This window comes from Euprymna scolopes, chromosome 6, assembly GCF_053919585.1.
Source record: "Euprymna scolopes isolate OS-2025 chromosome 6, ASM5391958v1, whole genome shotgun sequence".
Classification (NCBI taxonomy): domain Eukaryota; kingdom Metazoa; phylum Mollusca; class Cephalopoda; order Sepiida; family Sepiolidae; genus Euprymna; species Euprymna scolopes.
In genome coordinates, this window is record NC_136487.1 from 3,223,981 (window position 1) to 3,241,152 (window position 17,172).

Genomic DNA, 17,172 nt, shown 5'->3' on the forward strand with positions numbered 1-17,172 from the left:
ACGGTAGTGAGAACCTACCTTTTTCGCAGTCGCCCTGATAATATAAGCACGAACCTTTCTATTAATTAACATTTTTTGGGGTTTAGATTGATAACATTTTCCTCTTACTTGGCATCACAACATAAAATAAGACAAGCAGGCATCATGTACTGGCAGTTTCTTATATTTTCTCTTTTCACTCTGGATTCATACGTGTACCCTGATCAATCATGTCTCTGACATTTTCTTTAGATACGATAGCACAAGTACATTATTTGATGACTTAATGTCAACAACAATAATTGGTTCAGATTGACAAGTTATACAATCGTAACAAGTAGTAGCACATATATTTGCTTTGTATCTCATTTCCTTACACAGACTACTGTTCCCGAAACAATGCCCAGATCGTGAGAATTTGTAAGTCTTACTTCTCATCTATTTCTTACCACAATACCCGAGTATTGTGTGACTAATTTCAATAGCTCTCTCAGGAACGCCGATCATCATCAGTCCTGACCCAAGCATAGTGGTTGTTACTCAAAATTATAAGAAGGATACTGATATATGAGCCATTACAGATCACACGAGAAATACCCCACAGAGTCTGATCCTTTACTTTATTGCTGAGAAGTGAGCAAATTCAGCAAATGAATGGAGAACAGCAGTCATTGAATACTTCCTACACGGACGGTCCATAACTAGGTTCACCTTTCCAAATGGTTCACTCTAACATGTGCAGTCGCCATTGTGCAAAGGCAGCACTCATTCCGCTGATTAATCCGTCAAGTGCAAATAGGAAAATTCATAGGTGCTAAAAATCATTGTATGAGTCAAATAGCTGCAGTCAAGTATACGCCCACAGAAATGATTATATTGAGTCTCCGAAATTAGGGGCTCGCTGTTTCTGGAACAATTATAATAATATAATAAATAATGGGCCCTCTGTAACTCACCCACTATCAAACTAAAGTCGCTTGGAAAGTAACCGAGAATGCTGAACTGCGTGCCTCGCGCTTCGCTTTGACCTCACAAACTAATCGTTCCCACATTTCTGTTGAAAGAGAGAAACCACACTTTGGAAATCACTCTTTTTTATGTTCGTGATATCATAAACACCTAAACATCAACAAGGCATTGGAACCCTTTCTCATCCTAACTAATGACGAAATACTTCGCTGAGATATCCCTTTTTCTCACCAAACATTACAACAAATACTTTGCTTTTCGGTAGCTGAAAATTGCCTTCGCTGTATCAATATTCTAGATTCTGGAGAAAGATCTAATCTTTCATTTATCGCCCAATAATTATCCCCGTTCTTTTTCGCTAAAATTTTTTACATTAATAAACCGAGCTCTTGTTCATCACTTCGTAAATGTAAAGCATTTTTGGACCGACTGTATGTATAAAACTAGGCGCCTTCTACTGCGGATATTACAAGTATTTATGCGCTTATAACGTGCATTTGACGAAGCAAGTGAAGCAGGGGTTAGCACTTGACATTTCATACTCAAATAAAAGATTTTTCGTGAAAGTATCCTCATGAAAATTAAATCAGTGTATTAAGGAGCAAGTACTTAATATAATCATATCTTTCTGAGAAAAAAAGACACAGGTCGTCCTCGATAAACGTACATCCAAACAAAATGATATTAATGCAGAGGTTTTTCATAGGTTAATCTTTAAACTTTTTAAACCTGCCATTGATAAACAACCTATCTGATAAAATTGTCTCCGAGATAGGTATATACGCAGATGCCACCAACTCCCTAATTGTATAATAGGGAGACGAATATGCACATATCAATGTAATGGTTGAATCATATAAATTAACATCTAGTCTGTAGGGGAATAGGACAATAATTGTAAATGTTAATGCTACTAAGGCTCAGCTTCTTTCCTTGAACAATTAGAAGAAACATTTTAAACCACCGATTGTCATAACTGAGAGCTCATCATTCAAGCATCTCGGCTTAAGATTCACAGACACCATCGATTGGAACAAATTCGCTGAAGAAATTGTCAAGGCTGATGTTAAGAACGTAAGCTTTGTTTGCCATGCTAAAAAAATTACTCGAGTCTGAGAGTATCATTTATTTCTAACCCTCATTCGCCCAAGTATGTAGTAGTGGTGTCTCGTCTGGGCTGGTGAAACTACCACTAGTGCCTTCTTTTTAAACGGTTTCCTCAAAATTGTCTTCAATCTAATATGCTCCGTAGTATCACACAAGCTTCAACGCCTGCATAATCATCGCAATATTGTATCCCTTTCTGTGTTTTACACGTGATATAATGATAAAATCATAGCAATGGTGCATCACAAAATTACATGTCCAACTAAACCGACCAGCAGCAAAATCTAACGCTTCCAATGTTGAGGTTCATAGATGCCGAAAAATCTTCTACTCTAATAAGTCTCTGTTAGACTTAGAAATTCCTTAACTGTCTCCTTCCTCCCAGATTGTACTAACATACAGTGGTTTAAAGATAGTGAACACTTCTGTAATAGCATATAGAGGTGCTCACCCTCTTTTATAGTTTTCTGTAGGTGCTTATAAAATGAAAAAAATATACTTATAAAATATTTAAAATATTAAAGGGGAGATGTGTTGAATAATTCCAATCCCCAGAAAGACACGTGAAAGAAAAGTCAGTCCAAAGCTTAGATTCAAGCGTCTGGATCTGATAACAAAGAAGTAAAATTGATGGACATAGAATCCTCAGAGATTGGGTCAGACAGATTGACCCACATTTTCAAGAAAATGCATAATTGAAATGTTGATATCTGGGTTAAAAGAGATGATAGGAAAGGCAGGAGAGTGACGACAACAAGCGTGCTAAGAAACGTATCTTCTCCAACTCAACCCTCTACCTCGCACGTCATTACTAATGTTAAAGATATCATTCCAAAAATCGAAAATGTTATTTTGAATAAACAAAATATTTTTATAACCAGCTGTATGTGTGATATTATCGCCAACGAATATATATATCGAGAAATGACAAAGGTTGATTTTTTAAATTAAATAGACTTAAAATCACATTTCCTGATTGGCTGAAGCGAATATATAATAGTAGCTTTTCTTTTTAATCTGATGGCAATAAAAATTGTTTGGGGCGAATAGGGATGAAAAATATATTGATACAGATTTATACTGAGAAAACATTAACTAATACATTTTGATCGATGTATATGTTGCCTATTTCGATTACGTCATTTTTCATACTCGGTATTTGGTATTTGCAAGTAAATAGCATCCGGCAGCAATGTGATCAATGCTTGAAACATTTTCTTGGAATTTCTGCTTTTAATCTTAGTTCTCTGTGAGTTCCCGCTGAAGAGGCTTTGATCTTAGGCAGATCATACAGAATAAGCTGTTATAGCTTTATCACTTCGATCGTCGCAATCATTAATGATTTTTCCTAGACCTGCTTGAAAAAGATCTGCCTAGATTTACTTCATATTAAAATAAAGTGTGTAACGAATTATTATTACAGCAGAGTTCCAAAATTAACGCATTCTATTTTTTTATTTCGCCCGGAATGTATTAGAGGGGATTGAAAATTGCATGATTATAGTCACTGACCTTATATATCCATACCCTGAAAAATGTATATTTCTGTTCCAGATATTGACGGTGTAATACTCAAAGGAAACCTTTCTTTTCATAGACATGTTTCAGAAGCAGAAATGCATTATTTCATTCCTGACAAAATGTATTGAGAATGGTGGTGACAATAGATCAAACAAATTCTGAAGCATAAACGGTTGCTTGTTTCAATGGTACGACTCCTATCTTAGAAGATGTTCAACTTTTTCAGTTAAACAATAGGAGGCTTTACCTTTTGAACAACGTTCATATGACAAAGCTAGGCCCGGATGCAATCATTAATCGCTAGCAAAAGTGCATTGAGAAGATTATCAACTATGCAGAAAACTATATTATGGAACACATTAAAAAATATCGCTCGTTTTGATAGGACCACTCCCGTCTTCGTAGCCGTTTAACTTTTTTATGTTGAAAAGGTTCGATCGCTTTACTTTTGTATTATGATTAACAAACAATGAATGTGGTTAAGATGTTGAAATAAATAGAAAAAAGACGGACTTGTAGTCTTTGTTAATAATTACCTGTTCAGATTATTTTATTGTTATTTCTATTTTCTTTTCAGAACTTCGGTGATGTTTCTCCCAGCACCCTTTCTCCAGAACTGTCACCTAGTAATTCCTGCGATGAAGGAGAAGGCGGAAGGTAAATGACCATTTTTGCTTTTGTAACTACGTCATCGCCAATCGAATTAAAAAACGTATTTATGCTAATTCATCTTTCTGCTTAGCTCATGGATCATTTTCGGTGAGATTACCAATCGTGATTGGCCATGACGTTGTCAATAGCATTGGTCAACACCAAACGTGTGTGTGTGAGGGGGATTAACTAGCAAAATAGCATTATGTTTAAGTATGGAAATCTTATGAAAAATATCATGATCCATTCAAAAGAACACCGGATTTCTCATTAGCAAGGAGATGAATACACATGCATTACAAAAAGCATATATATATATATATATATATATATATATATATATATATATATATGTATGTATATATGTGTGTGTGTATGTGTGTATGTATATATATAAGAGCAAACAGTAAATAAAACATGTTAAAAAACACTTTGAAAAAGAGTTAAAAACATAATATAAAACTGAATATGTGTGTGTGTGTGTGTGTGTGTGTGTGTGTGTGTGTGTGTGTGTGTGTGTGTGATCACGAATACGTTCCTATATGGTTGACTATTTTTTTAAAAACTGATTACATATAATGATAGAAGATTATCGAGACACAGGAATGGGTAGGTTTGATCTGGCAGAACGATGGTTCATTAACATCGTGGGGTCTGCGTTCGCGCCTGGTCCACAAAGTATCGAAATAAAACATTGTTTTTGATATAGATGTACATAAGAATACTTTGATAAGTATGTGTTAACTTAAATAGGGATGGTATAATAAAAGTGTGGGGTCTGCGATCCCGCCTGTCCTCTATCGAATTGAAATAGGCACAAACTTTAATAAAGACTTTTCATATCTATCTGCGTAAGTATACTTTGATAATTATGTTTCAGTTTGAAGAAGTATGGTAAAATAAAATTATGGGGTGTTCGTTCGCGCCTGACCTTCATAGAATGGAAATATATCACAAAGTTTAACAAGGTTTTTTAATATAGATCCATCGAATATTGTTATAAGTATTTCAGTGTGAACAGTTATGGTATAATAAATTATAGGGTTTATCTATTTTATTTTTACTTTCATCATATTTTGCTTTGGTTTTGATACTCCCAAATTCAACCCAAATTTACAACCCTTCCTTTTCATAAATCAGTCCATTTTCTGTAGGCTGTTTTTTAAGCCAGTGAACGCCGGGTAAAATGAAATCTCTTTCACACGACCCCAAGGGGTCAAATCGTGTCAATATCCTCTACTTAGAACCCAGAACGTCTGAGCCGGGGGTCTTCAGGCCAGACAATGTCATCGTTCCTTATTCTGACATTTCTTGTCATTGTTTTAAATAATAGAAAATATCTGTTGCTGTTATTGTCCCAAATAATAAAAAAATATTTGTCTGGTTTTTAACAAACACAATAAACTCGTCCCTTTGTATAGGTCACCTGTCGCTTTCCGGGATTCAATTAACGTTTAACAAACAATCTCAGTATATTTACCCGATCCTATTCAGATTTTTACGGGATTTTAACCCCCACAATGGGGAGCAGTATCGCTCCTCAAGACAGTTACGTCATAATATCTCTTGTTCTCCCAACGACACACCGTGGTCTGACCATGCTTTTATTCAAAGTTCGGATTTCATCTTGCCTTTAAAGTTTCTCTCGCAATAACTCGTGCTACAAATCTCTTTCAAACTCTTTGCCGCCCACAACCTATACGCTCTTCCCACACCGGTACGCGCTTTACTTTTCCTTCTCATCCTCCACTTTGAGATCACCTCTCGCACCGGCTTCTTCATTTGCATACAGGTCATACACATTAACGAATTTTTTACAGAAGTATTACAATCTAAAAATATCACTTTGACAGTATTATTTATAGTGGTACGATTATTATACGATGCCGAGATGAGTAAATGGTTTTAATATTCTTATATCCTGTTGAACTTCAATTATTTACTTCGCCCTCAAGAACGCGTAGCCATCTCGTATTGCTAATGAATAACACATGAAAAGATATAATTAAACTATGAATTGATGTCGTTTAATGTTTTCCGGTTATACGAGTCTGGAATTGGAATTAAAATGGTGGATTGAAATCAATTTCGTCAGAGCAAAATCGGTTGGCACCTTGATGGATTAATTACGATTCAGATCGATTCAGTCTAATTATGTTTTGAACGGCTCCAGGAATAAATCCATTTTGGAGTTCCATGGCCCGAAACTTTATTTTCGTCTAAGGACATTAAAGTTATCTCATGCGATATCATGCCTTCTGAACTACGTTTAACGAAGCTAGAATTTGATCGCAACATTTAATAGTGTATTAATATAATAATAAGGAATCGTGTTTTCGCACATGTTGTTTTTCATCCGATTGCTACCAGATGTGATGTAACGAGTTCGAATGAAGGACAAATTAGAAGGAAAGGGGGTTGCAAGAGAATATTAACATTAAATAAGAAATAATTTACAATCTGGAGGTTTTGTGTTCAATCCTTGCACAAAACACTTTATATTAATTTTTCTTCAATCAAATTCAAAGGTAAAATTAATTCAACATTACCTGTTGATTTTTATACTAACAAAACATTATTTATCAAGATTATAAGCCATTTGAGGTCAAATATTATAAGAGAGTCAATATCATGAAAGGATTTAAACGCTGAAATAGGAAACATTTGATTATTTAAAGGGGCACACAAGCATTTAAAGATTTCGATAAATCGCGAGAAATCCAAATTGTCAAATACTAAAAAGACAAATAAATGAAATTTAGACTTAGTTAAAAAGCTTACCTTAATTGAAAGTGAAAGAAATTATGCCGTAATTATATTATGTAAACAATATTTTGTGACGTAAGCAAATGTTGCAAGAAATAATTATTTTGTGGTGATAGTTTCGTAATTTTGAATATGACGTATATTTCGTTTTGCATTGAACATTTTCATTTGGTTCCTATGAGTCTGGTGGAATACCATAAAATATACTGAAGATATTTAAAGACTCTATTTTAACTGCCATTAATAAATCGGTGGTGATCCGCTCAAACTTCTTGCAAATATCTTTGCAGGGATCACGGGAAGCGACGCATGATTAAACCGTTTATTGCTTGATTGGTATGAAAAATTATTGCGATATATATTGATAATATCTGATTGAAATTTGAACGGATAAACTTTCTCGTATTATTTAGATTCTTTGGGTAACTTCTTTTCAGCTTGAGTGCTATTTCCATAACATATCGGTAATATAACATCCGACTTTCTTCAGATATACTTTGTCGAACTGAGGAGGACCCATGACGTAGTTGAGAAAGTATTTGGTAAAATTCAGTTGTAAAGTTACACTATTCTACGATTGAACGTTCAATGTACAGAGCGCGTAACATTAGAGAATACAATTGCAACAGGACTGATAAAACTAGAGCAAGCTATCCCTGCAGATAAAATGGTACTTGCGCAGAATTTAAAACCAGACGTAACTAACTGCCTCATCGGCTTTGCTTGGAACACGACGTCAACCACAGGCTTTCGCTCGGAGTCGGCGATTATCAACGTATAACACCGTTACTTAGGAAAATACTGAAGAAAATATTTAAAAAATCTCATGAAAAAATTGCTGGACGTAGAATGCCCAATGATTGCGTCAGACAGATTAACCCACATTTTCAAGACAATGCATGATTGAAATGTTGACGTTATCTGGGATAATAAAAGAGATGGGGACAAAAAACGCTGGAGACTGGCCACGACAGGCGTGCTAAGAAACGTATATTCTCCTAGCCAACTCTCCACCACGCACGTCATTACTAATGGCAAAACTATCATTCGAAAACCGGAAAGGTTATTTTGAATAAACAAAATATTTTTTATATATTATTTAATTGGAATTCATTATTGAGATGAGTATTATTTATTAATTTTATTTATTGCGGACTATTATTCACATCTTTTTTCTTAGTTGTGTCACGACATTTCGGCCAACTATTCCTCTGGCCTTCGTCAGGTGATAACAGCGAGGGCACAGGAACTCCTAGGAACTCCTATACGAGTTCGTATCCCGTCGCGGTGACAACCTGACGAAGGCCAGATGAATACTTGACCGAAATGTCGCGAAACAACTAAGAAAAAAAGATGAGGATAATATTCCGCAATAAAATAAAATTAAAATACTTTTATAACCAGCTGTGTGTGTGTGCTTTATTATCGCGAACGAATGTATATATCGAGAAATGACAAAGGTTGGTTTTTAAATAAAAAAAAGTTAAAATCACTGTTGACGATCGGCTGGAGCGGATATATAACGCACATTGTTCCAACTAGTAGCTTTTTTCAATCTAATGGCAATAAAAAAAATTGTTTGGAGCGAATAGGAATAAAGAATATATTGATACAGATTTATACTGAGAAAAAATTAACTAATAAATTTAGATCGATGTATGTGTTGCCCATTTCGATTACGTCATTTTTCATACTCTGTATTTGGTATTTGCAAGTAAATAGCATCCGGCAGCAATGTGATCAATGCTTGCAACGTTTTCTTGGAATTTCTGCTTGTAATCTTAGTCCTCTTTGAGTTCCCGCTGAAGAGGTTTTGATCTTAGGCAGATCATACAGAATAAGCTGTTATAGCTTTATCACTTCGATCGTCGCAATCATTAATGATTTTTCCTAGAGCTGCTTGAAAAATGTCTGCCTAGATTTACTTCATATTAAAATAAAGTGTGTAACGAATTATTATTACAGCAGAGTTCCAAAAATAATGCATTCTATTTTTTTATTTCGCCCGAATGTATTAGAGGGGATTGAAAATTGAATGATTATAGTCACTGACCTTATATATCCATACCCTGAAAAAATGTATCTTTCTGTTGCAGATATTGACGGTGTAATACTCAAAGTAAACCTTTCTTTTCATGGCCAAGTTTCAGAAGCAGAGATACGCCATTTAATTCCTGGGGGAAATGTATTGAGCATGGTGGTGACAATAAATCAAACAAATTCTGATCAAAATTCTGAAAAAAAAATAATAAAATAAAACGAAAATAAAAAAGAAACAACAAAATACCGTAACAATTTCTGTTTTATTCTTGTAACGATTTTTAAGTAAAAAATATAAACAATTTGTATTTTTTCAATCAATTGTTTTTGGTCAAACAACATTAAACTAAACTAATTAAAAAACAAAAACGTTGACCTTATATATCCATACCCTGAAAAAATGTATCTTTCTGTTGCAGATATTGACGGTGTAATACTCAAAGTAAACCTTTCTTTTCATGGCCATGTTTCAGAAGCAGAGATACGCGATAAAAAAATTTATGTTTTTTTTTTCAGAAGCAGAGATACGAGATAAAAAAAATTATTTTTCATTTGTTTTGTTTTTTTTGTCTTTTTTTGTAACTAATGTAAAGTAATCTCATTTTTTTTCTTTTTATAACGTTTTTCCTGTTGGATAGAACTATGCAACTGACGCTTTAAAATTAAGTTAAATATAGACAGCTGGGATGTTCTCTTGGGATTAAGTAGACTTTTCTACAATCGAATCAGACAATGTCAAAGTGAAGTGAGAAAAGACAGCGGATTTGGAAGAAACTTCGCCAAACAAACCGAATTGCTTTCTGATATATAGTTTTAGATGTAGACACATAAACTCGAAAGAAATAACAGTCGAGAAACTCCCGGCTGGCATCGTTGTTGCTTATTAAATTTTATTTTCCAATATTTTCCAAAAAAATCGTCTCCTCTTTTGCTGTATTGATCGGCGTCTTACGTGAAATTATAGTCAAACCCGAGCACATGACGTAAACTCGAGCGGACGGTGACTTACGTTTGGTTCAAATTCTGCGCAAGTACCGATTAAATAAAACAGTTCCGTTCGAAAGTCCGTACAGATTCCCGAGTTCAACGGAAATATTTTCGAGTTCGATGTCATACACATGAGGAAAACCGGAAGTTACATCGAACGAAACACTGTGAAAATAACACTCAAGATGAGAACAGCAATACTAAAAATCACCATATTAAAAATAATCAATATTCATCTAAATAAAATACAGAGTATGTAAATCATTTCTGGTGGAAAACTTACTCTAATAAATAACAGGACTTCACACAACTTAAAATTAGTTGGTTTTTAAATTTAAAAAATCCATTGTTATTTACATATGAAAAATATTCATTAATCTTAAGTCTTAGTGCATTGGAGTTTATTTCTATATTTCACTATTTTAGGAGAATGGTGAAGAGAATTTAAATGATGCAAAAAATGTGTAATAGTTTTCTACATCTTTTAATTATTTATTAAAAAACAATTTATATTCAGTCATAAGACATATCGATTATGAAACGCTTAAATGTATGGATTATTAGATACATATCTTCTAAAACCCTTTTCGTTTGAAATTTTCTGATTTATTATAGAATTGAACACTAATTTCTTGTCATCTTTAATTCTTACTTAATAAATACTAATGGAAAATGTTTAATAATGGAATAATTTTGCAGAAAAATATCATTTATTTTATATAAAATCTGAGGAAACTTAATTCGACAAAGTTTATATTGCATCTACGCGGCACTTAACATAGAGCTCTTGTAAGGCAACTTAACTTTCAACACAACTTCTTTCATTATTTGTAAAGGATTAAAATGCAAGGTTTTCCCCTTTTTTCTTTACTCAAATATTTGGCATTTGTAATCCCTCCCTGTTTCTTCGACCATGCCAACATACATTGCTATGTAATGTGCAAAACATTACTGCCTATATCAAGGAATAAGTATCAACATCTTAAATATTGACCCCAACATTTTTCCTGTACGGAGATGAAACATTTTACTGGATGTCAGATATTTATCCAATATTGCATAAATGGCAACTAAAACATATTTTTAAGGTTCTAACCTCTCCTCTAATTGCTATTGTTTGCATATGCACAAATACGCGTTTGTTTAAAACTACATTATTTCTTTAATTTAAAATCATGCACTTTTTTTTTTTTTAATACCAGACATATTAAAATCACCAAAACAAGTGCGAACAAATATATTTTATTATATCCTTAGTTGATATTGTGATGTGGGAGTGAAAATTAAATAAAAAAATAATTTAAAAAACAGAATCGGATTCAATGGATTTTTATATATATTTTTATTGTGATAATACAATTTTTCAATATAAACAATGTTTTTAAAGATAGAATTTTTTTTTATATAACACTAGCGGGGGTACCCGGCGTTGCCCGAGTGTTTGTTTCCGGGACGGGGGGGGGTTAAAAAATGTTATGGTAGGTAAGTAGGAAGGATCAAACCCGGAGTCATGAGTAAAAGTAGGAAAATAAAGTGTGAAAAAAACAACAAAAAAACATCTGCAACGTTAACAGTTCGGCCACCAAGAAAAGTCCATTCCAGTTGTTTAGGAAAAAAAAAAAAACGACTACGGTAGGTCGGCGCGAACGTGAAAATATAATGTGAATTGTCCAGCACGCGAACCTGTACGCCACAGAGCACTGCAGCTTATTTTAGTGATTTTAAATAACTTCACATGAAAGAACTACGAAGCCAAACCGGTGTTCTCTTCTCAACTGTTCCTTGTGAACGATCCCCAAACGGTGTTAAGTGGTGGCAGGGGGAGGAGGAATTTATTAGAGAGAAAATATTTTACCACTTCCATTGATCTTAACCGATTTCGGCCGTGACTTCTCAGCAGAAAAAGTATAGAAATCTAAGATTATCGAGGAATTTGAGAAATAATAAGCCTATAACAAACCTCAGATATTGTTCTGCCGTTTGTGCATATTATATTTGCATGAAATATCTTGATTTTTAATCCTATTAATGTCAAAATCACACGGGGAAAAGATGAGTTCATTTTATTTATATAGAAAGAATAGAAGAAGAAGAAAGAATAGAAGATAGAAGATAGAAGATGATAGATAAATAGAATAGAAATAAAGAAAGAAGATAGAAGATAGATAGAAGATAGAATAGAAGAAAGATAGATAGAAGAAGAAGAATAGAAGAAGAATAGATAGAAGAAGATAGAATAGAAGAAGAGAAGAAGATAATAGTATATGATAACACAATAGCAAATCGGGTGCCTAAATCAATCTCATTGTCAAAGTAATCATGGTATGGTACTTGGAGACGGTAAAATGTTATAACTCCTTTGCGTTGGAAGGGAATCTGCTTTGAGTGTTATATACACAAGTATAACATATATATGTATATATGTATATATATATATATATATATATATATATATATATATATATATATACATGCAATTAGAAATCACGCGAGTTTCGTAATTAGAGAATATCCCATTGAATAGCTGTGTAAATAAATAATGGAATAATTCAAAAACTGTGGTATGCATTTATAATTGCCAATCAAAATAAAGTTACATCGATGCATTATCTTATCAACGTTATTTATTAAATCTACTTTAAGATTTTCATCGATTCAATGGTATTTTTTTTATTGAACGGACTTTAATTGCTGATGCATTCACAAATAAAAATGATGTAGATATTTAAGTAGTGATGCAAGAATAACATTCTCAAGTCTTTTTAATTGATGCGCTTTTAATTAGTCTCACTCTCTATCGACTTTCCTCTTCTCGCTCACCTACTTTTTTTTGTTACTGTATACTTCACTTTCTCTCTCGCTCTCGCTCTCGCTCTCTCTCTCTCTCGCTCTCCCTCTCTAAATATATATATATATATATATATATATATATATATATATATAAATTTCGTTTCTGAGTAAACAAAAAATATCGCAGCAAGCCGATTAATTTGGTTTTTATTTAGTACTAGCAGTTCAACGCGGCTTTTCTCGGGCCCTGCAGACTGTTCATAACTTTATATGCACACACACACACACACACACACACACACACACACACACACACACACACATATATATATATATATATTAAAAACTTTGACTCATTTCCAGGTAACCTACATTTAAAATTTCAAGCGTTAAGACCCAAAACTGCAGACGAGTTTGGTACAGCCTGAAAAGGTCAACTCTTTCAACTTTGACCTTTTCAAGCTTTTTGCTTGCTGCATTTCCTAACACCCTTTATGTAAAATTTCAAATTAGCTGAATTGTTTGCAAGACACAAGGTCAAATAGTTCTTACTTAGCCAAATTCTCGGCCAAAAAGCGAATAAAACGTTTGCTATATTTCTGAATCGACTTTATGTAAAATTTCAAATGTTTAGACCAAAAATTTGCTGAGTAGTTTGGTAGAGACCGCAGAGGTCAATTTTTTTAAAACTTAGACCACAATTTTGACCCCTTAACATTTATTGTTTTCGGTCCAAATCGAATTAAAACGTTTGATCCATGTCCAAGTAACCTACATCTAAAATTTTACGTGTTTAGACCCAGAATTGGTGGAGGTGTTTGCTAAAGTTCTCAAAGGTGAACTCGTTGAACTTTGACCTCTTGACAGCCAAATTTATGGCTAAAAACCGATTGAAAAGATTTTTCCAAATCTCAATACCCATTATGTCAAATCTTAAGTCTTTAGACCGAAAATTGACGTTTGGTAGGGAAATGTACACACACAGACAATTTCGCTTTTATAGATATATACTAGCAGTTCAGTCCAGCTTTGCATGGGCCTTATGTACTGTTCATGACTTGCCCTACACGTGAAAACCCTTTGTGTAAGATTTCAAATGTTTAAGCCAACATTTGTCTGAGTAATTGCGTAGGGACCGCCGAGGTCATTCTTTTTAACTGTGACCCCAAATTTGGCTACTTAACATTTATTATTTTGGTCTCAAATCAAAATACAATGTTTTAACCATGTTTAACGTACCTATATCTACAATTTCAAGTTTTTAGACCTAAAATTGGCAGAGGAATTTGGTAGAATCTACAAAGGTCAATTTTTTCAACTTTGACCTTTGTGCAGCCAAATTGTTGCCCCAAAACTGATTAAAATGGTTGCTGCATGTCTGAATACCCGTTATGTATAAATTCCAAATGTTTTGACCCAAAATTGGCTGAGTAGTTTGCTAGAAACCGTAAAAGTAAAATCTTTTGAACTTTGACCCCTTGGCAGCACAAATTTTAAACCCAATTCAATTAAAAATCTTGCCCTATCTCTGAATACCCTTTATGTAAAATTTGAAATGTTTATACTAGAAATTGGTTGAGTAATTCGGTAGAGACCGCAGAGGTCAAATTTATGTTAACTTTGACCCCAATTTTTACTCCTAAACATTTAATTTTGGGGCTAAAATCAAATTATAAAGTTTGATTCATCTCCAAGTAACTTACATTTAAAATTGCAAGAGTTTAGATATAAAATTGGCAAAAGAGTTTGGTAAAGTTGCCAAAGGTAAAATCGTTTAATTTGACCCCTTGACCGCCAAATTACTGGCTAAAAACTAAAAAATTAATTAATGAATGATAAATATTTATTTACTTGCGGAATGTTCAGTATACATACAAATGTTCAAACCGGTTGCATCATTCTCCTCAACTCTATCGCGCTAATGTCATGATTTAATTTAAAGCTGTATCCTTTTTTTACATTGTGATATGCAATATTGTTCAAGGTCCGTAGATTCGAGTCCGGGTCGGAGATAAAATCTAGACTCTGACCGGAAATCGAACCTACAAACCTTGGATTACGAGCAGCAATAGATAGTCGAACGTGCTAAAGAGTTCGTACGAATCTTGTTTATCTAATATTATGAATAGTGCTTTCGAAACATGGCACAATCTTTCGTCACGCGAACTAAATAGTTCTATCTGTAAAATCAATCATATTCTTCTCATTTATGCTTGGGTAAAAATGTTTTGCATCTGCATCATATAAAGATGTGGCACATCAACAGATGCCGTGCAATGTCACGACGATCACACATAATCGATTTAATCGGAGTTAAACAGGGCACTAACATAATATTTCAATGAATTCTACATTATATACAGCGAGACATCTCCAAACCTCGCAGTTTTCTTTATTACAATATTATTAAATACTGACCAGTTGTTTATTGTATCTTGTTTTACTTGATAAATTGTACACATTTAAAGCAATGATCCACCAATCTCAAACATATTAAAATTATATGTAGATTATATAATAATATGTATAATAGTATACTAGTGTAGTAGGACAGCACTACTGTCAAAGGAAAAGTAAAACGCGTCCTTTCTTTCTTGTCTGAAAGAGACGTTTAGGCATGGTCGAGAACTCACTTTATCCCACCGATCAGATTAATGTGAGGTCATGGAAAGCATGCGACTGATGTGATACAGAAGTAAAGAGAAACAATTCTATTTATGGCTTTGTATTTCGTTGTGCTGAGCAGAAGATACCTCTGCGTACAATGGTCAGAACACCTCGCTCAGTAAACTACTCTGCGAAATCCAACAAAGTATAAGGGGGGAATATCGTGGGAAGGAGAAGCAAAGGACAACTGCTAAAAACATACGTTGTCCGTCTGAACACCTAGACAACATCAAAAAACGACGAGTACAATGAATTCATGAAAACCTCGATGGAGAGATATGTATGGAGAGCCACAGCCGTCAGTGTCTGTACCAGTCAAGACACCACTTGAATGAATGAATGTAGATTTTATAAACGTAAAACTATAATAAACATAAACGTTGAAATATAATATACATATATATATGTGTGTGTGTGTGTGTGTGTGTGAGTGTGTGTGTGTAAATATATATATCTTCAAAAGAAAAAGCTATTGATAATAGAAAAATATATACCGATGCATACAGATTTATTGATGACTTTAAAGCTACAGAACATGATATAGGGTGCAGATGTTATGAGACTTCTTTATGCCAGGGATGTCGAAGTCTAGTGCTTCTCATCAGTTTACGAAAATTATGTCATTGCCATCCTAACGTTAGATACAAAGGTGAACATTCGAAAGAAAAAATACATTGTCTGTAAAGTGCTGGACTGAAGGAGTAAATCAAAGATTTTCTTTACAATGTGGTTTCATTATTTGTATTGAATTATGTAATACTATATTACTTTCTTAGTATTAATGTATCTCATTTAGGTCAGTTCTATATGTAAAATATACTAAACACTATTTTCATATGCATGTTAATAAACTAATATTTGTTATATATTATTGTTTTTTCTGTCCAAAATAACTAATTTATCCGAAAAAATAACAGTTTATCAAAGCATAGTTGTTAATTCAGTATATCTCTCGTTTTCTGCAATTTCTGCAAGTCTTGTTAGAATCAAACATTCTTGTGCATGTAAATAAAATGATAATTAATATTAAATTTTTCGATTTAAATTCTAAGTTAATGAAATGATAAATCGTTGCGATATATGTTTAATTTAATTAATTATATTCACCTCTTTTGATTGAATCATTTACCGTTTAATTAATTATTATAATTATATCCTATTGTTCTGAAAAAATTAAGATCATAAAAAATAGCAATATATTTCGTTAATTATTATAATTCTTTCTCGCCTTCATTCTAAACAAATCATATCGCCTCTTGGGTGTAAGGAGCTACTAATTGGGAGTATGCCTAAAAATGATTAACGAGATGTTGGTTTACGTTATATGTGACATTTTGCATATCAGTACAATTACGGAAGAAAGTAGCAGGAAGGAAATTTCAAAGTCTGTCTGTTCTAAAGAAGCAGCTTTTAAAGGAGGAAGCTTTCTGACATTGATTTCAACAGTGAAGAGGTGTAATTTTGCTGCTAAGCGGTTTGTCGTCAAAGGGGCACAAGTGCAATGATTTCATCCAAGTATACTCGATTAAAATAATTGTAAACAGGCACAGGAATGCAACATTGCGGTGATGGGACAGGGGTTGGAGCCTAATTGATAAAGTGGGATCTATTAGATTGGAGACTTTTGTTTGGAGCCTATCATTAGAAAGAATCATCCAAGAATGTCGGATGATTCTTTCTAATGAAACATCATTG

The 17,172-nt window shown here is 33.5% G+C and overlaps 1 protein-coding gene across 5 annotated transcripts in view; it reads left to right on the top strand.

Annotated features, from left to right (window-relative positions):
* Window positions 1-17,172, top strand: part of LOC145277468 (pleckstrin homology domain-containing family G member 7-like) — an 817,656-nt gene that overhangs the window by 627,107 nt on the left and 173,377 nt on the right. For all 5 annotated transcript variants that reach the window (XM_080128829.1, XM_080128830.1, XM_080128831.1 and 2 more), the window contains one exon: window positions 4,154-4,233. In XM_080128829.1, coding sequence (XP_079984955.1) covers window positions 4,154-4,233 — 80 coding nt within the window. The remainder of the gene's footprint in view (window positions 1-4,153; window positions 4,234-17,172) is intronic.